Source organism: Zootoca vivipara, chromosome 12, assembly GCF_963506605.1.
Source record: "Zootoca vivipara chromosome 12, rZooViv1.1, whole genome shotgun sequence".
NCBI classification, from domain to species: domain Eukaryota; kingdom Metazoa; phylum Chordata; class Lepidosauria; order Squamata; family Lacertidae; genus Zootoca; species Zootoca vivipara.
In genome coordinates this window covers 20,280,270-20,300,716 of record NC_083287.1, presented here as the reverse complement: position 1 = coordinate 20,300,716, position 20,447 = coordinate 20,280,270, and the positions used below count along the sequence as shown (strand labels likewise).

Genomic DNA, 20,447 nt, shown 5'->3' with positions numbered 1-20,447 from the left:
TGCCAGCACCATCAGCACCCTTTCGCCACTGGCATGCTCACATCCTCACCTTTCTATTCCGGTGGGATAGCTCCTTTGGGAGAAAGGGCAGGATAAAATGTAAAAAATAAATAAAATCTCTCATTTAAATTTGGCTCCCAGGTGACTCCTAGGTTCATGCACAGCTGATTTTTTATATATAGAAATTTATTGTGACTGTAAATTTTCCCCATTGGATCTCAGTCCTCCAAAGCACCTGTTGTGTGACCATTTAAGATGGATCAGTGTACACAAAAGGGGCAGGAAAGACCCATAAGTGAACAACTTATTTATTCCTATTGGAAGGAGGGAATAAAGGATTGCACTTGGGAACCTGCACACGACTTCTGACACTGGGTAGCCCAGCTGATCCTGGGAATTGGGGGGGGGGAGGAGGAAAGGTACAACGGTCCTCTCTACCACATTCCTTACATTTACCTTAAATTGCTTTCATATAGTATGGGAAAGATAAGGTTTGGAAAAACAGTTGGGCCCCCACCCCATGCTCTTCTTATTGATCAATGGCAAAAACAGGGGACAGATGGTAGAACTCTTCCGTTTCAATTCCGCATCAACCCATTAATCACAGAGGCTATTGCTATTATAGCAGGTGGAGTCAGTCCTTGTTCTGCACTTGGAGAGTGGATGTACCGTAGTGAATGGTGCTAGGGAAAGGTCTGGAAGCCTCTATCCCACAGGTCTTTATTATGGGCCTTTAAGTAGCACCATTTATTTTTTAAAAAAACTTCAACTTTACAGGGTGACCCTCCTAGCCAAATGCATTATACTGCAGAAGTGGAAAGCCACCAATGTCTCCTGTTGAGCACCAACAGGTGAAAGATCTCTGAGATCCTGCAGCTCATGAACAAACAGTTTATATAAGAGGGCTAGAAGATGAATTTCAAAATATTTGGCAGAATTTCTTAGAACCTTATGCAGACCAAGTAAAAGGTGGATTTCTACCCTTGAACTACTCTCCCCTCGGCACCACCAACACTGTGTTTTATTTTTATCTTTTCTCTCTAGGTAAATCAGTCTGGGTTGCATCCAATACTAGTTTTACTTAAGAGTAGACACACTGGAGTTAACAGATGTGTTAATTCTGAGCAGAACTTAGTTGGATACAGCCCCATATGTATAAGTGATCACTTCATTTTTTAAAATATTTATTTAAGACACAGAACTTAAAATGCCAGTGAACTGAAAAGGGCAAATGTATACTGTATCACCAATTGTATCACTGGGAAAAACAGAAAGCTTTCCAGCTTCTCCACCCAAATGATGCTCAAGGCAGCTAACAATGAGTTGCCAAGAAAAATACAAAGTAACCATCAAAAACATAAAAACAAAGGCAGATATAACACATCTATAAAATTGTAAAAACTGTTAACAAAGTTACTAGCAGATTTACAATGGCCAGCTTATGACACCATAGGCATCTCTTCATTTTCTGGCAGAAGGTCATGACAGAAGGAACTAAGTGGGCCTTCCTTGGCAAGCAAGTTTTAGAACTGGGAACCAGAGCTCTTACCAAGTGTCCTTCATTTACTCGGTAGTGGAAAAAGGTCCTTTCCTAAAGATCTTTAAACCTGTCCAGACTCGTATGGGACAATTCAGCCGTTCAGATAACCTGGTCTCAAGCCATGTAGGGTGTTGTACTTCATAACCAGCTCTTAGAATTGTGCCCAGAAATGGATTAGCAGCAAGTGTTGTAACATAGAAACCATATCCTCCCTATATCTTCCCTGGAGGCAAAAGTGACTTAAGCAGTCATATATTGAGTGTTCCTAAGTCTTGACAAGCTTTCCCTTAGGGAACCACAAAGAAGGTGCTCCAGTGCTTGAGAGCAAGATGCCCCAAACAAATTTTGCAAGTTTGTACTTTTACTATTTATATATTATTTCATCTTTGCTTTTAAAATCATGTGTAAACAGTCATGCAAAATTCACACGTTTTGCAACACTATTAAACATATAGTTGGTCAGTAAAGAAGCTTCAGCTGTTCTGAAACCATCAATTGAAAAGATATAAGTCAGTTAACATTAGTTTCGGTCCATAACTAAAATACTGAAACAAGTCACTTATGTATCGGAAACATAATAGCCTAGATGCAACACATGCCTGTCTGGGCAAATTAGGGTATCTGCAGTTTGAAGCTAACACTTAGCAGTTCTGCTCAGTTAACTGCTTTACAAGCAGCCCCACTACAATGCCTGTTGAACTAGTGGCTGGGCCCATAAGCACGTGAGAAACATTACAAGAGCAGAACAACCAATAATGCCGTGAACAACCCCCCGCCGCCAACAAATGCATATCAGAGGCAACAGAAAGGCTGGAGTAAGGATGTAAAATCCAGGCATCTTTGGTCCAAAAAGAGATGAAATCACACAAGGACAGTAGAAGAGCTAGGAGAAGACATGGCCTGGGTTTAAGAAGTGTGCATGAGAGAATGAAAAAGAAAGCAAGAAAGGAGGAAAGAAAGAGTGTAGGAAATATGTTCAAAACCACAATTTCCTTTGTAAAATGCAAGTTGAGAAGGAGTGTATAATTACATAATACGTTTGTGCACAGCTTTCCTACCGTAAATTAAAATGCTCATAGAGCAGCCAAGTATTGCACATGTAGTTTGCTACCAAGCTATGGGAGCCTATTAATGTCAACTTGTGTAAGTGACTGAACAACTGGAATGATAAAGATAGAAGGGCCGGAAGTTAGGCAATATACTGTAACATGCAGCAAAGGAGTGGGCCAGCATTATCTCTAGCTACATCAGATTACTGAAAGTACACGTAGTACTATATACATTAGAAAAACAAATGTTTCCAACAAGGGCCAAGAACTGAATCAAATCACACTGCAGTGAGCACTCTGTTCTACATAGGAATGTTCTATGCAAAGTGAAGTTTTATAACAGCTTAATACAATCCAGTGAATCACTGTTGAGTAGGGCAGAATGCAAGTATGCTTAAAATGCTTACATGTATTGTGGCTTATTTACATTTTGGTAACAGAAATAGTTCTCTAAAGGATAATGTATTTAGGGGATGGCTTCATTATTTATTGTATCAACCAGACAAACATATTTAGGAAAACTATACTGGTCACAATCAAGTTAGTTAAACCTGCCGCTTTAGTTCAAATCAGGGAAATCCAAGCACGTACTTAACCATTAAATCAATATGAAAAAAGTGTTTAACCTGGATTGGGTCCATTTGGGTTTTTTTGCAGTTTCACTGCTATAGTTGCAGAAATCTTTTATTTATTTATTTATTTATTGAATTTATATCCTGCCCCTTTCCTCCTGACATTTTAATAATATCAGAATATACTATTAAAAAAACCCAATCTGTCTTAGATACTCATGATAATTTTTTTTAATTAACAATGCTTATTCTGAATATAGCATTTGGTGCTAAACTAATGTAAGGAGGAATGTTACTGCAATGCAACAAATGGATCAAAGCTATGATAGCCAATCTAATATTTTTTCATGATTATCCAATATGATGTGCCAGATGAATAGTTCTTTATGGAAACATAAAAATACCATCAAACATTCATACCAGAAAATAAATACCAATGCAATTTAAGCAATGTCACCATGATATTAACTAAGTAATAAGGGGATCCGTTTTCGCAAAATGGCAGGGCCATATATTGTGCTATTAAAATGACCAAGCAACAGCTGTTTCTAGGCATGGCGCTACCACAGTGTAAAAGCGAAACTCTGCATTGGGCTTCCCTAAACCACAAGCACTGCCAAGCTTTCTTCTTATATACTTAGGTCCCCTTTAACATCACAAGGAGGGCGGAAACAGCCTAGCAAAAAAAAAAAGTAATCTTCATGTCACACTGTACAGTGAGGAAGTCTGAAGGCACCCAAATGACAACTGTATATTTTACATGTGAAAATAAATACTGCAGTTGTGACAGTGAAAGAAAAGACTTGGTTCTATATATTTGTATAGTACAAATATAATTAGTTTTGCCAAATCCTTGTTCTCAACAGGATATCACAGACTTGGATGGACCTAGTCTGACTCCTTGCTGATGTAGGAAATCCAGGACTACATCACCCGATAAGTGGCCATTGACCTGCGCTTAAAAACCTGTAATGAAGGTGGCCTGTTCCACTGTCAAAAAGCTTGCACTGTTAATAAGTTATTAATTTCTAAATTATACGCCCTCTTTCCATGTCAGCTTCTTACTACCCAGAAGACTGTGCTGCAGTAGCAGCAGCCATTTGTTTAAATGGTGATTGCATTAAGGTAATTGGCACGTTTGTTTTCCACAATGCAATTTTCAGCATCCCGAAATTCAGTTGTCCATGAATGAATGGTATGTAACCATTTTGGAAGGCCACAACAAGGGTTGAAAGACAATGGGTGCTGTTCTGAGATGCACTTGTCTAAGATTATTGCATACTCCTGGACTTTCTTAATTGCCTTTCTGCAGCAGCAGCCAAAAGTGTGGCTTCCACTAGAGAGCTGACAAATTGCCCTTTACTGTTGAGAAGCTCGCATACCTATTCAAAAGTAAGACCTATTACAGGATGGCAGTGTACAGGATTGCAGTCTCAAAAGCCGTATTGCACAGCTGAACCATGCTGAGCAAATAACACTATTAAAAAAGCAAGCAAGATGTGAATGCTAACTGGTGATATTAGGAATCCCAGACCACAATGTCTGGAAATTAAATGCCAGTAATTCCACACTTTTCAGTTTAAAACTAAAACCAGTAGAATAATTAAAATGGCTATTAGTTTTGGTGCCTCTTGCACAAAGTGCTCTGTAATATTCACCAAACTATTTTAAAAAAAAGTATGTAAGTATATATACTAATGTTCTTAGGTCAATACCAATTGGAAGGATGTACACTGAAGAATGTGCTTTCAAATAAGATTAGAGGTGCTCTCAATAATGTATCACCTAATACAGTTATTGTTAGATTAGTTATTTTCAACTATATGTAAACTTCCTGTTTCCTAAGATTACCGATATTCCCTCTGGTCTATATTCAAAACAAAAGACATACTAGATTTAAAATAAAATTATAAGATGTATCCCTATGTGGACTTTACAATGCAGTTAGAACTCAGGGGTGAGGATAATCTCTTGGTATCAACTACACTAGCACAGTAAGCAACCAAGTGTCTTTATGGCTACTATATCGAAGGGAAACTTGAAAAGACTAAGGATGGGTAACATGGTCGGGTGCTGACAACGGATGTTTCATCTTAATGCATAACCTTCGCATGAAAATAAAAGATATCTAAAGAAGCACACAGGTTTGAAGTCACGGTTAACATTCTATCATAATTAGAAACATTTCAAGAGCCCTGTAATTTCCAATCAAAATTACAGTAATTTCCAATACACAAGCCATGATTCATGACAGAATTTTTACATTCCATGAGAGATTATAGTGGCCTGGTGTATGACACAGTGAGTATAGAGCTAACATAAACAATTCCATTTAATGTTTAAACAGCACTTGGTGTTTAGAATCCCACAATAAAAGAAACATATTATTGCAGAAATTATCACTTTGACAGTGATTGAAGGGTAGGCAGGCATGTGGCCTGTAAAGCTATAATTTTTTACAGTCCACAGCTTGAGTTTAATCATTTTGATATAACATTTCCAAAATATCCTTTTAAGTATTCCTTACAGCATATAACTTTAAAAAGAAACATCTTTTCTATATAACGAAAGATGGAGCGACTCCCAACTGCAAATATTTCCAAAGTTGAAGCTTAAATAACAAAACAAACTGCAACAACAGAGTACAAAATACACCCACAATAAAGAGAACATATTATATTACTCAAGCTATAAGTGACAAACACACAGCCTTTGGGTAGTTTTAAGAAGGTGATATCATGGCTAAGGATAATCTACCACTCAAATCAACTTTGTATTTAACTGCCCTGTTTCCACATATTTTCATGTGTATAATCTAATTTTGGCCATGTGTTTCAAGAACTCTAACATTGCTAACAATAATGTACCACTATCTCCAGTGAACATACAAGAACTGAGCACGATAGCTATGTGGAGGAGAAAAAAAAAATCAAACATGCCATTTCTGTCTCCAGCAGTAAATTACCTTCATTCGGCACACTGACTTTCTATTCAATTTCATTTAAAAAAAAATGAGTGTTCATATTAAACCATTGGATATTCTATAGGTAACACTTGTATTATAATGACACCCAACTACTGGCACTTAAAACAGCATTTAAAATGGTTTCTGGGGCAGTAGCAGCAGATGCTGAGAAAGGATCTGATTTGGGACAGAACAGACTCTAAATGATCTGTGTCATCAGAATAAGGCAAGAAGGCAAAAAATGATACACTGAACCAAATGAGAGCCAATAAAACAGAAATTAAAAAATAAGGCAGCATAGGAAAAGGTACACACAGAATTAGAGAGGGGCAAAAGTATAAGTATTTCTATGCAAATGATAGAAGCCTCAAGCTTAGACCGCCTGGTAATACATATTGATATAGTTTTGGGTAGATACTGTGTACATAGAGATACAAAGATAAGAGGAGAGGGTGATTCAAACCAGGAGTTGTACAGGGATATAGTATGTTAAGGACTGAAAAATAGGAAGGGCTAACAGAGGTTTTCAGATGTCAACAGTGGTGTAATAATAATAATAATAATAATAATAATAAAGATAATGGTAGAGAAAACTATGAGGAAAAGGGGGGAGTTAAGAGTTAAGATTAATACGTTAAATGAAAATAGTCTATTTAGACTATTTATGATGATCAATGTAGCAATATATAATTTAGACCTTCAGTGTGGTTTGAGTTGTGGGTCCCTGGCCATTAGGATGTTAGCTTTCCCTCATTTTACTATAAAAACATCAAATTTTACAACAGATAAGGCAACATTCAAAGAAAGCTAAGCATGCTTACCTGGCTTTTAGTTGCTGCAACCTTTGCAAATAATGCTTGAGACACTTTCGCTCTCTTCATTTCCTGCTGAATCTCGTCATAAATGGAAGCATTAATGTTCATAGTATTGTTTTCTGGTTTTCCATTCCTTTCTGTTGCAATAGTTGTAGTTTTTACCTGGAAAACAAGATATGAACGTCACATTTCAAAGGATGCCCAACTGAATGGCAGTACAGCTGCAACAACACGCCACTGGTGTAGTGTGGGGTTGCCAGTGCCTGGAACCGCTAGCACTCCCAAAGACCCTTCCACCAGCCCAGTTTTGAATAAAGTCAATGAAACAATTATTTCAACTAGCAAGCTTGAACCTAGTAAAAGTTCCTGAGCACATGCAAAGTTCCTGAGCACATGCAGCCTTCCCCATACCACCCTTCCCATCACACACAGCAGTAAGAGGAAGCTCACTTGACCACGAAGATCACTAGGTGACCTAGGGCCAGTCAGTTTCTCAGCCTAATCTACCTCACAGGGTTGTTGTGAGGAGAAAATGGAAGGGGTTTTATCGATTTATGGAATCATAGAATTGGGAGGTACCCCCATCTAGTCCAAACTCCTGCAATGCAGGAATCACAGCTAAAGACTCCCTGACAGATGGCCAGGTGGTTCATGTTCTTGACTAGAAACCGTCGTGGGGCAGGGGCTGCTTTCACAATGGAAGGCAACATTTCACGGAGCTCACGAAATAATCCACGTCTCTGGTTTCAGCAATTGATGGAGAGGCTGCAGAAATCTGTTAAGATGCACCATCAACCGAAGGTGAAAGTTTCCACTCTTCCCTGCTGAGCAAACCTAGCAACTCCAGGCACCCAGACGAAACGTGAGCAAATGTGCACGCTCTTTCCCCTCTAGGGCAGTGATGGCCAAACTTGGCCCTCCAGCTGTTTTGGGACTACAATTCCAATGATCCTTGACCACTGGTCCTGTTAGCTAGGGATGATGGGGGTTGTAGTCCCCAAACAGCTGGAAGGCCAAGTTTGGCCATCACTGCTCTAGGGTCATTCCTGTCTCATTGATTAGTTCTTCATAGGAAGGTTACCCAGCAAGCCAGACACAGCCTTTTATCGAAACTACATTTTCTAACATGCTTCATCCAAATAATGTCAATAGCATGGGGTTTTTTTTAACTGGGTATAGAGAAATATAATAGTGAACAAAGATTAGAAAACTCTTTGAAAACTTGGAGGGGATGATGATGAGAGATGAGGACAAATGACTTCAGACTGCTTGGCATACCTTTATGAACTTGGGTTATAGGTTGCTAGAGAAGGGTTATTTCATTTCTCCAAACTCTTGCATAGCAGATCAACCTCAAAAACATTTCCCTTCCTTTCTAACAGTTTCTCTTGAACCATTAAGAATATCATGGATGATTAGTCTGTTGTGCTCTACTGAGCACTACGTATTGCTAATTAACCTTTTAGAGGCTATCTACAAAGGCTTTTCCCCCTCCAGAACTTCTATTGAAAGCATCAGTCACAATTTAATGTGTGTGACACTTTAAAGATTTTTTCTAAAAGAGAAGTTTTTGTAATACTGTGTTTTCTGAAAAATAATAATTTAGTGCTCGAGTAAGAAATGAACTCAAGACAGAGCTAAGGAAGAAAGTGGAAGCAAAAGGACATAAAACCTTCACTATGTTAAATTGGTGCGCCACCAAATCCCATAAGAAGAGTTGTTATTTATACAGCATCATCAGTGCATTAAGGCACTTCACAAAATTTGAAACAAATGCTTACTAAAATCTTACACCTAAAAAATGTAATACAACTAGGCATCAACTATGCAGTTATTTGTAATGGTGACAAAACTTTGCTAACATTTCTATGAAACTGCCACGAGCCTTTATTCTCATTCCCATTCCTAGCAGCTTTTTAAAAAAATATTTAGAAAAGACACATCTCCTAGCAATTCTATCTATCTTGGCTGACAATAAAAACAGGAAATTTTGGAGTTGTTCATATTTCTTGAATGAAGCCCAAATTTACCCAAACAGGTAATTTAACAGCTTTTCACAAATATGGGCTTTCTCATATTTTTTCCCATGTGAAAATGAAACAAAAAACCCCAACCCTTTTATACACATATTCCCATAAGTACTGTTTTAGTTTAGGAACAAAAATCTTTTTTTAATCCTGGTTTAGCTTTTAATATGACATTGTACATTAAAATTACATTAAAGGACTTCATTCCAGGCAAAACAAACTACTTTTCAGTTCAGTTCTTCAAATGGCACAAGAGGTATAATAAATGCAGTTGCGCTCATTCAGAATGGCTTTTTATCAGGACAAAGTTTACTAATCCATTATTACAGTGGCGCCTGGAAGCATATTTATATTTAAATGTTAGTGTTTCCATTAACTGTCCTCTCCATGGTTATTTCTCAAGGATGGAAGGTTGTATTTCATATTTTGGCCATTTCATGTGTGTCATTAAAATAAGACTTGGCACAAAGGTAGTCTATTAGAACTATTTTCTATATAGCGAACAGCCAAGCATTTAGATTTCAAATGTGTTTAAACGATCTTAATTAAGTGATAAGCTCGCAGAAAGAAATCCTCTGAAATTAGAAATTGTGAGCAGTGTATCTGAAGACAAAGGCCATGAGGAGCAGCAAGAAGTCATGAGGGTCCAAGCAGTCTCTAATTCAGAAACTTCAGTTCAATTTATCTTTGACTGGGTTTCAAGAGCTACAGGTATTGAAGAATCTGCTTAAATAATGTCAATGAAATTATTATTTAAAATATATAGTTATGCCTGTTGCTAAAAGAGACATCCATTATTAGTAATTCACAGCTGAAGATCTGTTATTGTTTTCCATTCAAATATGTACCTCCACACATTACTGTGTTCTTTGAAGGGCTCCGCATACAGGCACTCATTGTGCCTATAACTGATCAAATGAAATTAACTGTGCCTGCAACACCCTTCAAGATTTTTAAGCATTATTTCAGAGCTAGTGCAAACCTTTAGGAGCTTCAGAGAACTATCATAGTTTTGTACCTGGTTGACTTTACACCACAAGGCTAAATCTCTCCAATCCATCTGAGGACTTACTAAGACTGCCAACTTCCTTTTTAAAAAAAGCAAAAGAAATGCAGGCTGCACAACTTGTGCAATTTTGATACACAAAACTAAATCAGAACTTCCAGCTGCATTACTGCATCTGAAAAAACAACAACTATACAGCTTGCCTTTTTTCTTTTTCACACACCATCAAAGCACAACATTTAGCATCAAGCAGATCAGAAAGACTTTAAAATAGTTTACTTGTGTTGGTCGGCTGGGCGGTGTGCTTATAAGAGGTGTGGGGCCCATTGCAGAAGCTGCATTCAAACTTCTTTCCCTTTCATCCTGGTATATTCGATCTCTTTCTGCTTCCGGCAGCTGCAAGAAATTCTGCATAGCCCGAAGGTTTACCAGTAAAGATTGTGATGCAGTCTTGGGGTCTTCTTCCTTTCGCAGGATTTCTGAGAGCAAGCCCTGTAGAGGAAAAAGACACACACACACACACACACACACACAAAACCATATTACTCTATGCAGCCTTATATAACAAACAGCCACTGCTAATCAAGATTTGCTTTGCTTCCCTAACTTTAGAAAACGCACAACAAAAAGGCATTCATCCTGCATAGGAATATATTACTGACAATTTAGGTAATACAGAAGAGAGCCTCAATTGTATTCCTAATTTTATTAAGCATCTGCTATACACACAATACAGACTGAATCTGCTTAATTGGTCTCCTCTTTTTTATTGACTTAACTTGCCATGAAATCTTTCTAAGACAGACAATAAGAATAAGAATAAATAAAATACAAGTAATTCTGCAGCATTATTGCATCACTGCTATTCAAAGTCTGTAATAAGGCATATATTAAAATGATACAGGCATATCTAGAAATTTGAGGGCAGTTCACAATTTACACTCGTTTACAAATAAGAGAAAGCATAATCCACCTGTAGATTGTCATGCTAAAAGCAGTACTTTGTTTCCCCCCGCCCTTCCCTGCTGCTCCCAACATTTGAAAAATATCATGACTAATCGTTGGATTGGATTATCACAGGTAATCATTGGAAACATGGCTTAATTTGTTATGGCAATGTCTCAATATTTTTTCCTTCTCTCCTTCCCAAATAATTGGAAGAATCACACACACACACACACACACACACACACACACAGGAAAATAGTAGGAAATTATCCAACAAAATTTGGAATTTGCAGCCAACTCACAATGGGGATTATTTACTCATTTATTTATGCATTTGTAGTCAAGATTCAAAGGTAGACATCTAAGGGCTCTCACCCAGGTGCTAATGACCCTCACACAATCAGCTACCACAAACAGACTCTTACATATCTAAAATTCACTTATCTTCCTTTAGGATATACACAGGAAGATATACACATGACTTAGCAGTGGGATTTACTTCAAGTATGGGGAACTTTGCCCCCCCCCCAGACATTGCTGAACTACCTCTCTCTCCATCCTTGACCACTTGCCATGCCTGCAAGGCCCAATGGAAATGTAGTTCAGCGACATCTGGAGGACCGAAAGTTATTCATTCTTGATCTACTTGATTAGCTTGTCTAGCGCTCCAGGAATGATTTCCACCCCCCCCCTTGGGTTAGAGTAGCCAGTGAATCTGCATTATTAACTAACCCTGCATCAAATGGCTTTGATTGCATGACCCAGCGGCAGAACTAGCCGCTCGGTCACCTGGAGCAGCGCACATGCCGTGCACTCGGGGGGCAGGGGAGCTGCCCATTGGGGACGATTGGCACAGCGATTGCCATCCAGGGGGTGGTGTGGCAATCTGACCAGGGGGGATTTTGTCACCCCCCTTAGGGATGACATCCGGGGCGGCCCGCCCCCACCGTCCCCCTTCCTACACACCCCAGGGGTGACCCACAGGTTTTTTGTGTTTGTTTCTTCTTCAGGCAACCTTAACAAGATTATACCCACATCAAGATTATTATTACCACCACCCTCATTAAATTTGCATACCACCATTTATATGAAGATCACCGGGCGGTTCACAATAAAAAATACAAAATGAGAACACAAAGTTTCAAATAAAAACAAAAACGAACTCATAAGCCCCTCTAGAATTCTAGAGGAAGCCCTTTTTATGAAAGGACACAGCTGGTGGTAGAGTTAACACTTCACAAAGTCATAGAGATGTGAAGGCAATCTGAGTTAACCAAAACCCAGACCTGGGAGCAAAGATAACTTAAGAGAGACTAGGAGGAGCCAACCACTGCTCCACAAAACACTATATACATTTTGAAAAGGGCAAATTCAATTTTATCTTTGCAAAGGAATTAAAGAAGAAAGCCCATGAAAAGTAGCCAGGTACTTTGAGTACATCGTGTAGCAAAGAGGCTCAGCCTTTAAAGTAGCTTACCCAAGAAACAGAAAGATCACAACATTAGAAGAATTTGTCCAGCCAGGCTCTGCTGCTACAAAAGCGCTGTGCTGGAAGAGTTCCTAAACAGAGCACTGTGCTATAATATGTCATATCCAGTAGTACAAATGGTGACAACAGAAATGGATGACAATTTTTTTCTTAGGCGGTATATATTGTAAAAGCATTGACCTTCCAGGAAGAATAAATGTAATTATTTGTGGGTCCAATGTTAATTCCAAAACAGATTCAGGATATGATGCTACAGTAATTTCAGAGGAGAACTACATGGTATTCCAAGGCAGATACTGTTTTACACTGCACAGAGGGTGTTCTACTACAGAAATAATATACAAAGAGGAAGCAGTTCATTGCATGTGTGTTACAAGGTGGTAACCTCCTCAGTACCTGCCCAAGAGAAAAAGAAGGAATGTTTGGAGACACTAGTCTAAAAAGAAGACGGCGACTAGCGTCAACTAGTGACCAACTAGATGCCAATAGGAAGCTCACAAGCAGAAGAGGACAACAAAATTCTCCACATTTCTGATTCCCAGCAAATGGTATTCAGAGACCAGCATAAGAGATAGAAGTCCGCCCGGCTTCTGTGCGTAAAAGTGCTGCTGCTGTTCCCTTAGGTAAGGGGAATAAGCTTCTAAGAAATTGATTCTGCAGCGTTTCTAGCTCTTTGATAGTGTTCTTGTCCTCTCCCCAAATTTTGACTCTGTATAGGATCTCATCTCTGTTAGATTTAATAAGCCATGATGGGCAAGGGTTAAGTAAAAATATGGTTGGCTGGAACCAACCAAGCATCTTACCCAAATAAGGGTAGAAACACTGCATCCTGATGGTTAACAATAATTATTATTATTATTATTTATTCCCCACCCATCTGGCTGGGTTTCCCCAGCCACTCTTCAGAGTACATTGCAAATATATAACAGCACTCTACCAAGGGTTGCACCAAATTCCTCCTGGGCTAGACTTCAAAAGATCTCACAATATTCAGAAAAGCTCTGCTAGATGATACTGAGAGGATTCAACAGCAGAGGAGAAAAACTGTTTCTGCACTCCCATCACTACTAGAGTAGCTTGATACTGGGGCTCTATATTGTGGTCAGATGGATACACCATGAATTTTTCTGAACCTGCATTCCAACCATTTTTATTTTTCAAAATTATTTGTGTGTGCATTACTAGGAGGAGTGCATGGTTCAGAATTGATGTCAGTTGCATTCTGCTCCATAATTCTTACTGAAGCAGAAAAAGTTTATTTTATGTATTGCTTATAACCCACTTAACTGAGAAAGCCCCAAGTTGCAAACAGAAAACTCAGCACAAAATATTAGGATAATCTATAATAAAACATAGCACATATTAACATATAAAACAAGTAAAAGCTATAGTCGTGTCAAAATAATGCAGTAAATATGTTAAATCCATACAGAACTTATACAATGATTTTATGTTTTGGTCTAGTAGAGATATAATAGCCCACTATTGGCAAAAGCGAAATAAATACACACTGGGAAAGTGGGTAATAAGTACTATCTTGGAGAAACCAATTATTAAAACACATTGAAAGGAGTAAGTGCAGCAAACCTTAGTTGTACTGATTGTAGCTGGATTCCTACTGCAAACAAATTTCAGCATATAGTTTGTAACTTCTTTCCTGCATTGCTTTTTTTCCACAACATGCCAATTGCTTTTCCACTAAAAAATGGAAGGCAGAAATCACTAGCGTGCAGGCACACACACACACACACGTCTCTATATAGACTATGTTCTTCCAAGCTCTTCACAGACCATAAACACTTGATGACCTTCATACATGAAAATATTTGGACCAAGTATCACTACAAAGCCATCCAGTGTTTGCCATGGCAGACATCTTGTCACAAAGTCCCACAATGCAAGCATAGACTTTCAAGTTAAGAGCGGAGATGTCAAACTTACATTCATACTGTGCATGCTTTTCTTTGTCAGATCCAGATTGCTTTTCACAGAGATTTGGAATATCAAGAAGTCTGAGATGGTCTAAATACCTAAACCCTAGCAATGTTTCAGGGATGACTAGAAAGTACCCTTGCACGTAAGCAAATTGGAAAGGCTGATTACAAATGGGAGCTGTACTGATTGTACCAAAATCTATGAAGAGATAAATTCTAGACCTTGTCCAGTAGCACCTTAGAGACCAACTAAGTTTGTTCTGGGTATAAGCTTTCGTGTACATGTAAACTAAAGTGTGCATGCAGACGAAAGCTTATACCCAGAACAAACTTAGTTGGTCTCTAAGCTGCTACTGGACAATTTTTTATTTATTTCGATTGCGTCAGACCAACATGGCTACCTACCTGAATCTAGAATCCTAGACCTTGTTCACAAAGGGGATAAAAGTATAATCACAAGTTGTGAACAAGCCATGCGGATAGCACAATACTAGAAATGACATAAAAAACCCAAAACATTATCTTGTGACTGTTTTAGAAGAAACAGACTGTCGCAACAGAATCTTTCATCACTACACCCCATTGGGAGATGGACATTATTTGGCTGACACTAACTAATATTAAAGGTATATTGAGATACTTCCTTGCCTGGCATTATCTGCCACAGTGCTGTTGTACAACTGAATAATATCTTTGATAACTTTGGAACTCCAGATTAATTCATGACCTAAAATGTCATGAATTTGCAGCAACTGAATTCAGTCATTCTGGACATCTTATAACTTTTGCTATGTTACCAACAGTTAAGGACAATGAGCAGTACAGTCTGCAATGAAAATCTTGAGGGGGGGAATGACATATATACTTGCTCTTTTAAACTTCAGGTCAACACTATTGATTCTACTGGATGCAGTCCAGCAAATTGCTCATGGAAAGACAAATCAGAATACTATTCGAACCCTAGAGAAAAACCTCTTCCAAAAAGGCCTAAGTTGGAAAAAGTTGCTGCTTCAAATGAGCAAGCCAAGAGAAGTTATGAGCCTTCTCTAACTAATCCAGTTCAAAGCAGTAACTGCCATATTTAAAGAGAGGAGACAAAGTTTATATCAAATTTGTTGGAGAAAACTTGATGGCATCAGCTACTGTGGAAGAAATTAAATACCCATATCATATTCTGTTAAGATGGTACATGGAATACTCAAAAGAAACCAACATCTTCCTATCCCCAAGAAGTTACAATCTCCAAATACACAAAGTAGTACTTGAAATCCCAAGTTCATCTACTGAGAATCAGCCAGAGCCATTTTGTAAGACTGAAAGTTATACTACTACTCAGATTGTCCTATGTTCTATAGTACCTAAACTACCCAATACAGTCGTACCTTGGCTCCTGAACGCCTTGCAAGTCGAACGTTTTGGCTCCCAAACGCCACAAACTCAGAAGTGAGTGTTCCGGTTTGCGAACGTTCTTTGGAACCCAAACGTCCAATGGGGCTTCCAATTAGCTGCAGGACCTTCCTGCAGCCAATCAGAAGACATGCTTTGGTTTCCAAGCGTTTTAGAAGTCAAACGGACTTCCGGAACAGATTCTGTTTGACTTCCAAGGTACAACTGTATGTTTATTCAACTACTGTTTCTTTAAGTAAAAGGGATGAGATGTGTAGATAGTGTGAACAGTGGGGAGGTATAGATAATGACAATGTCTGTACCTCCGAATATAATCAGATCACTGCTAGCACTGGGATTAGAAGTTCCCCATGTTTGTCTGCCTTTGAGATAAAGACATCAGGTTTCTTGTCTAGCTTCCTGACCGCTATGCCCACTATGGCCTAGAGCACGGATGTGAATCTGTGACCCTCCAGATATTGCTGGACTACAACTTCCATCATCCCTGACCACTGATCAAGTTGGCTATGCCTAATGGGAGCTTGAATATTTTTGAACACGGACAATGACAGCCACCCTATCTTGCTTTTCAGCTTCAAGCTAGAAATGGAAAAGCAACTTTGCTTCCATACTTCTAAATTCTGTAGCCAGTGGGCAGTTCCTCTTTCTCCAGCACCAAATGTCAAATGGGGGTGGTTTTCAATAGGATCACTCCCCCACAATCACTATGCACTCAGTCATAATTCTCCCCCTGGTTGCAATTGAGGGGTGGGAAGAGAGAAGACTGATATAAAGCCAATGCTATTTGATAAAGGGAGGGTTAAATCCTAGGGTGGAGAGACAATCTATAGAGAAGAATATGGCTACAGCTATCTAATATGCCAGTACAGCAGAGTGATAGGTCATGTAGAAATTGTTCAGCTAATTCAGGTCTATATGTGTGGAAGCTGATCAAGGAAACATACAAAAGGGAAGTTTTATTCAAAATATATTGCAGATGCCCTTTTAGAAGTGAGTGGCTGTGTGGAAGCAGCCATGCAGTCCATCAATATCTGGAAGGCCACGGGTTGTCCATCCCTGGCTTAGACGCTAAGTCAGGGGTCAGCAAGGTTTATCTTGCCTGGGCCAGATCGGTCTCGCGAAGATCCCTCCGTGGGCTGGATCGCATGCACATGCCCCTGTAATTTTCGGCATCTGCGTGTACAGAGCGCGATTTCCAGCGTCTGGACATGCGCAGACACGATTTTTGGTGCCGCGGAAGTGAGTTGCCGTGCCGATTTAGCGCAGCACAAGAGCAGGCAGCTCAGTTCGGGGGTGGTTCGGGGGCCGATCAAACAACCTAAGCCATGGGCCTTGGGTTGCTGACCCCTGGTCTAAGTCAGCCTTTCTCAACCTTGGATCCCCAGATATTGTTGGACTAAAACTCCCACTATCCCTAGCTAGCAGGATCAGTGGTTAGGGATGATGGGAGTTGTAGTCCAGTAGCATCTGGGGACATAAGGTTGAGAAAGGCTGGTTTAAGTGTTACACAACACTCCTTTCAGAAGAGGCTGTCTTAAAAGGAGGCATGCCCAAATCTTAAATTATGCCATTTCTTTATTGCAATAAACTAGCAGTTTTCTAGTCATATGGGCTGTAGCTCATAGGTTTTACTGATTTATTCCTGTTGTTTTAAAAAATAAATGCTCTTATTGATTTTTACTGAATCCCACTTTGCAGAAAGTGGTCTGTAAATAATATTAAATAAATAAATAAGATAGAAGCATAATTACTATAGTGATTATATTGCAACCAGCTACACCAGCGATTACCCTATTAATGCAGTCAAAGTAATTTGTCAATGTATTGTAATTCTGTTATTAAACTTTTGCTATGAGTGAAAAAGAGGATGAGCTTAGATGTGCTAATTTGGGAGGTCTGTTTTTCCCCTTACAGGAGAAGTCAATTTAAGCCACAGCCACATCACAAAAAATGAACATAATCTTTACAAATCATTCAAGTATATTTCATTAGTAATTGCACAAATATGTTCAATAAGTTTCAGTGCTTTCAAAAGCTAATTATGAATTCTTTAAAATAGGGAGATAAATGAAAGTGTCTGCCAATATTAACTAAAACATAGTCTGTCTGGCCCCCAGTTTGTCTGCTCTTTGAACATAATCACTGATTCAGATAGATTTTATCAGGCTCCTGGAACTTCAAAGCTCTCTGAAGAAAAATATGATTTGCTCCCAAATATGCAGAACATCCTCATATGCTCTCTTTACTGCAATGGATTGAAATCTCATATCCAGGTGGAAGATTATTTTCAAACTCCACCCGCAAGTTTGGAGTCCTGCCAAGTAAGTTATAAGCAGACACATTTATCTTTGTCGCTTATTAGCGAGAGGAGAGCTGTCATGATAGTGTAATAGCACCTTTTTACCTTTTACTCAAACAGTGATATGGGTAGTGTGCTTTTTCTTAAATTACACTATGAAGAATTATACGAACATAGTGGCAATTTCTGTTATACTTAAGCAGGCAAATTTCCCTCCACCACATAATTTACAGAACTCAAATTCAATAAAACATTACAGGATGGTCCATTACTGTTATCAATTTTGAATAATCCATCTTCATTCTTCATTTTACTGGAAAATAAGCAGCGTGCCAAAGACAAGAGGGAAAAGGAGGAAAGAAGAATTGAAGAAAGCCTAACTGGGTGGTGTGGCAAAACCATTGATGTGGCTTTAAAATTACTGCATGGACATTGCAGTAAAAAGGTAAAGGTAAAGGTCCATTAGGTCTAGTTGTGGACGACTCTGGTTTGCGGCGCTCATCTAGCTCTATAGGCCGAGGGAGCCGGCGTTTGTCCGCAGACATCTTCCGGGTCATGTGGCCAGCATGACTAAGCCGCTTCTAGCGAACCAGAGCAGCGCACGGAAACGCCATTTACCTTCCCGCCGGAGTGGTACCTATTTATCTACTAGCACTTTGGGGCATGCTTTCGAACTGTTAGGTGGGCAGGAGCTGGGACCGAGCAACGGGGGCTCACCCCGTCGTGGGGATTCGAACCAGCGACCTTCCAATCGGCAAGCCCTAGGCTCAGTGGTAGGAAAGGGGCATCTACAAAATCTCTCTCTTTCCAAACTGCAAATGCTCTCCACTCCCCGTACTCAAACACCCCTCATTTTATCCGGATAGGTTGCCCTGCAGTTCACTGAGACTTCGAAGTCCCAGTGCGAGAAGCACAGAACATTAATTACTTGCAAGTAGGTTCCCATGTTGTCTGTATCAAGCAGCAGGCTAAGGAACCTGCAAATGGATCTACTTGTTGGCGGAGATCCAGCCTGCTGCTTAACATGGCAGAGTGGAAGCTTTCCTCCCAAGCATGTATTTTCAAGAAGCAAGTCCTCAAGACTAATTAATTTCACTGCTAAGCAAATGAAAGTATTTAAAACCTTCCAAGAGGCTTTCCTAGACCCTTCAACAATGTGCACTACTTTCTTCTTCTTCTTCTTCTTCTTCTTCTTCTTCTTCTTCTTCTTCTTCTTCTTCTTCTTCTTCTTCTTCTTCTTCTTCTTCTTCTTCTTCTTCTTCTTCATTGAATTTATATACTGCCCTATATCCGGGGGGGGGGGTCTCTCTTAATCTGAGGTTGTTGTATGGAGCACAGTAAATTGAAAAATTTATATTTGGGGCAAATTCAAAGTTTGATATCTGCTTAAATATCCAAAAGCATTTCTTCTCTTTTACTGTACTATTTAACAATAAAATAATGATTAATGGAATTGTTTCAGCTTCTCTCTCTCTCTCTCTCTCTCTCTCTCTCTCTCTCTCTCACACACACACACACACACACACACACACACAGAGAGAGAGACTAATATGTGCCATGGGAAAGGGTAAAATTGAGAAATGAACATATAACAATTTCATAAATGAAACTTTCAAAAAAACATCAACCCATCATATTTGGAGATTAAAAATATGTGAAGTAATATATACATGTAGAAGCCTGGAGCATAAGCAAGAAACATGCTTAGTAGAAACATCAGTGGAACAAAACTGCTTCAGAAGCATATATGAACAGAAGGAACAAATCAAAATATCTGTTCCTTCTGTATGAAACACCTCTTTGTATTACACATAATATTAAATATGATATCTTAAACAATAGTAAACTTGCCTTAACAGAGCTGATTTTTAGATAGACCGTCTATTTACTAATATCTTTTACATTAAAATGCTGCATGAAAGTTTCTTTTTATGTAAAAATGAGGGAAATGAGGGAAGAGACATAAAACAGATGAGTGGGACACAAAGGAATAAAATATATTCCTCCTGCCCCTTATTTGTACAAGGTCCAGTGGCAACCACCGTCTCTGAAATAGTGAAATATATATTACCGAACTCATGGTCTATACCAACTGAAAGATACATGAATTTGTCCTAGAATATGGCAACATCAACTTTTTTGACAAGAGTGTTACAGATAAATTCATATTTTGTTTTCCTAGCACACTAGTAAAATGAGAGCTACTACTTAAGCAAAAATCGTAAGGCACCCTTCCCAACCCAGTGCCTTCTAGATGTTGTTGGACTATAACTCTCATCATCCTTGACTTCATGGCATGCTGGATAGAGCTGATGGATATTGTAGCCCAAAACATCTGCAGACCACGAGACTGGCTGGGGAAGCCTATCGTGACTTGCATGGTCTTCAATTGTTAG

General features: G+C 39.0%; 1 protein-coding gene across 10 annotated transcripts in view; it reads right to left on the bottom strand.

Annotated features, from left to right (window-relative positions):
• Positions 1 to 20,447, bottom strand: part of SATB1 (SATB homeobox 1) — a 123,840-nt gene that overhangs the window by 39,298 nt on the left and 64,095 nt on the right. For 8 of the 10 annotated variants that reach the window (XM_035128727.2, XM_035128721.2, XM_035128729.2 and 5 more), the window contains 3 exons: positions 13,999 to 14,109; positions 10,254 to 10,466; positions 6,948 to 7,103 (listed from right to left, as the gene is read on the bottom strand). In XM_035128727.2, the coding sequence (XP_034984618.1) occupies positions 6,948 to 7,103; positions 10,254 to 10,466; positions 13,999 to 14,109 (480 nt within the window). The remainder of the gene's footprint in view (positions 1 to 6,947; positions 7,104 to 10,253; positions 10,467 to 13,998; positions 14,110 to 20,447) is intronic. The other 2 variants (XM_035128726.2, XM_035128725.2) reach the window with 1 other exon arrangement.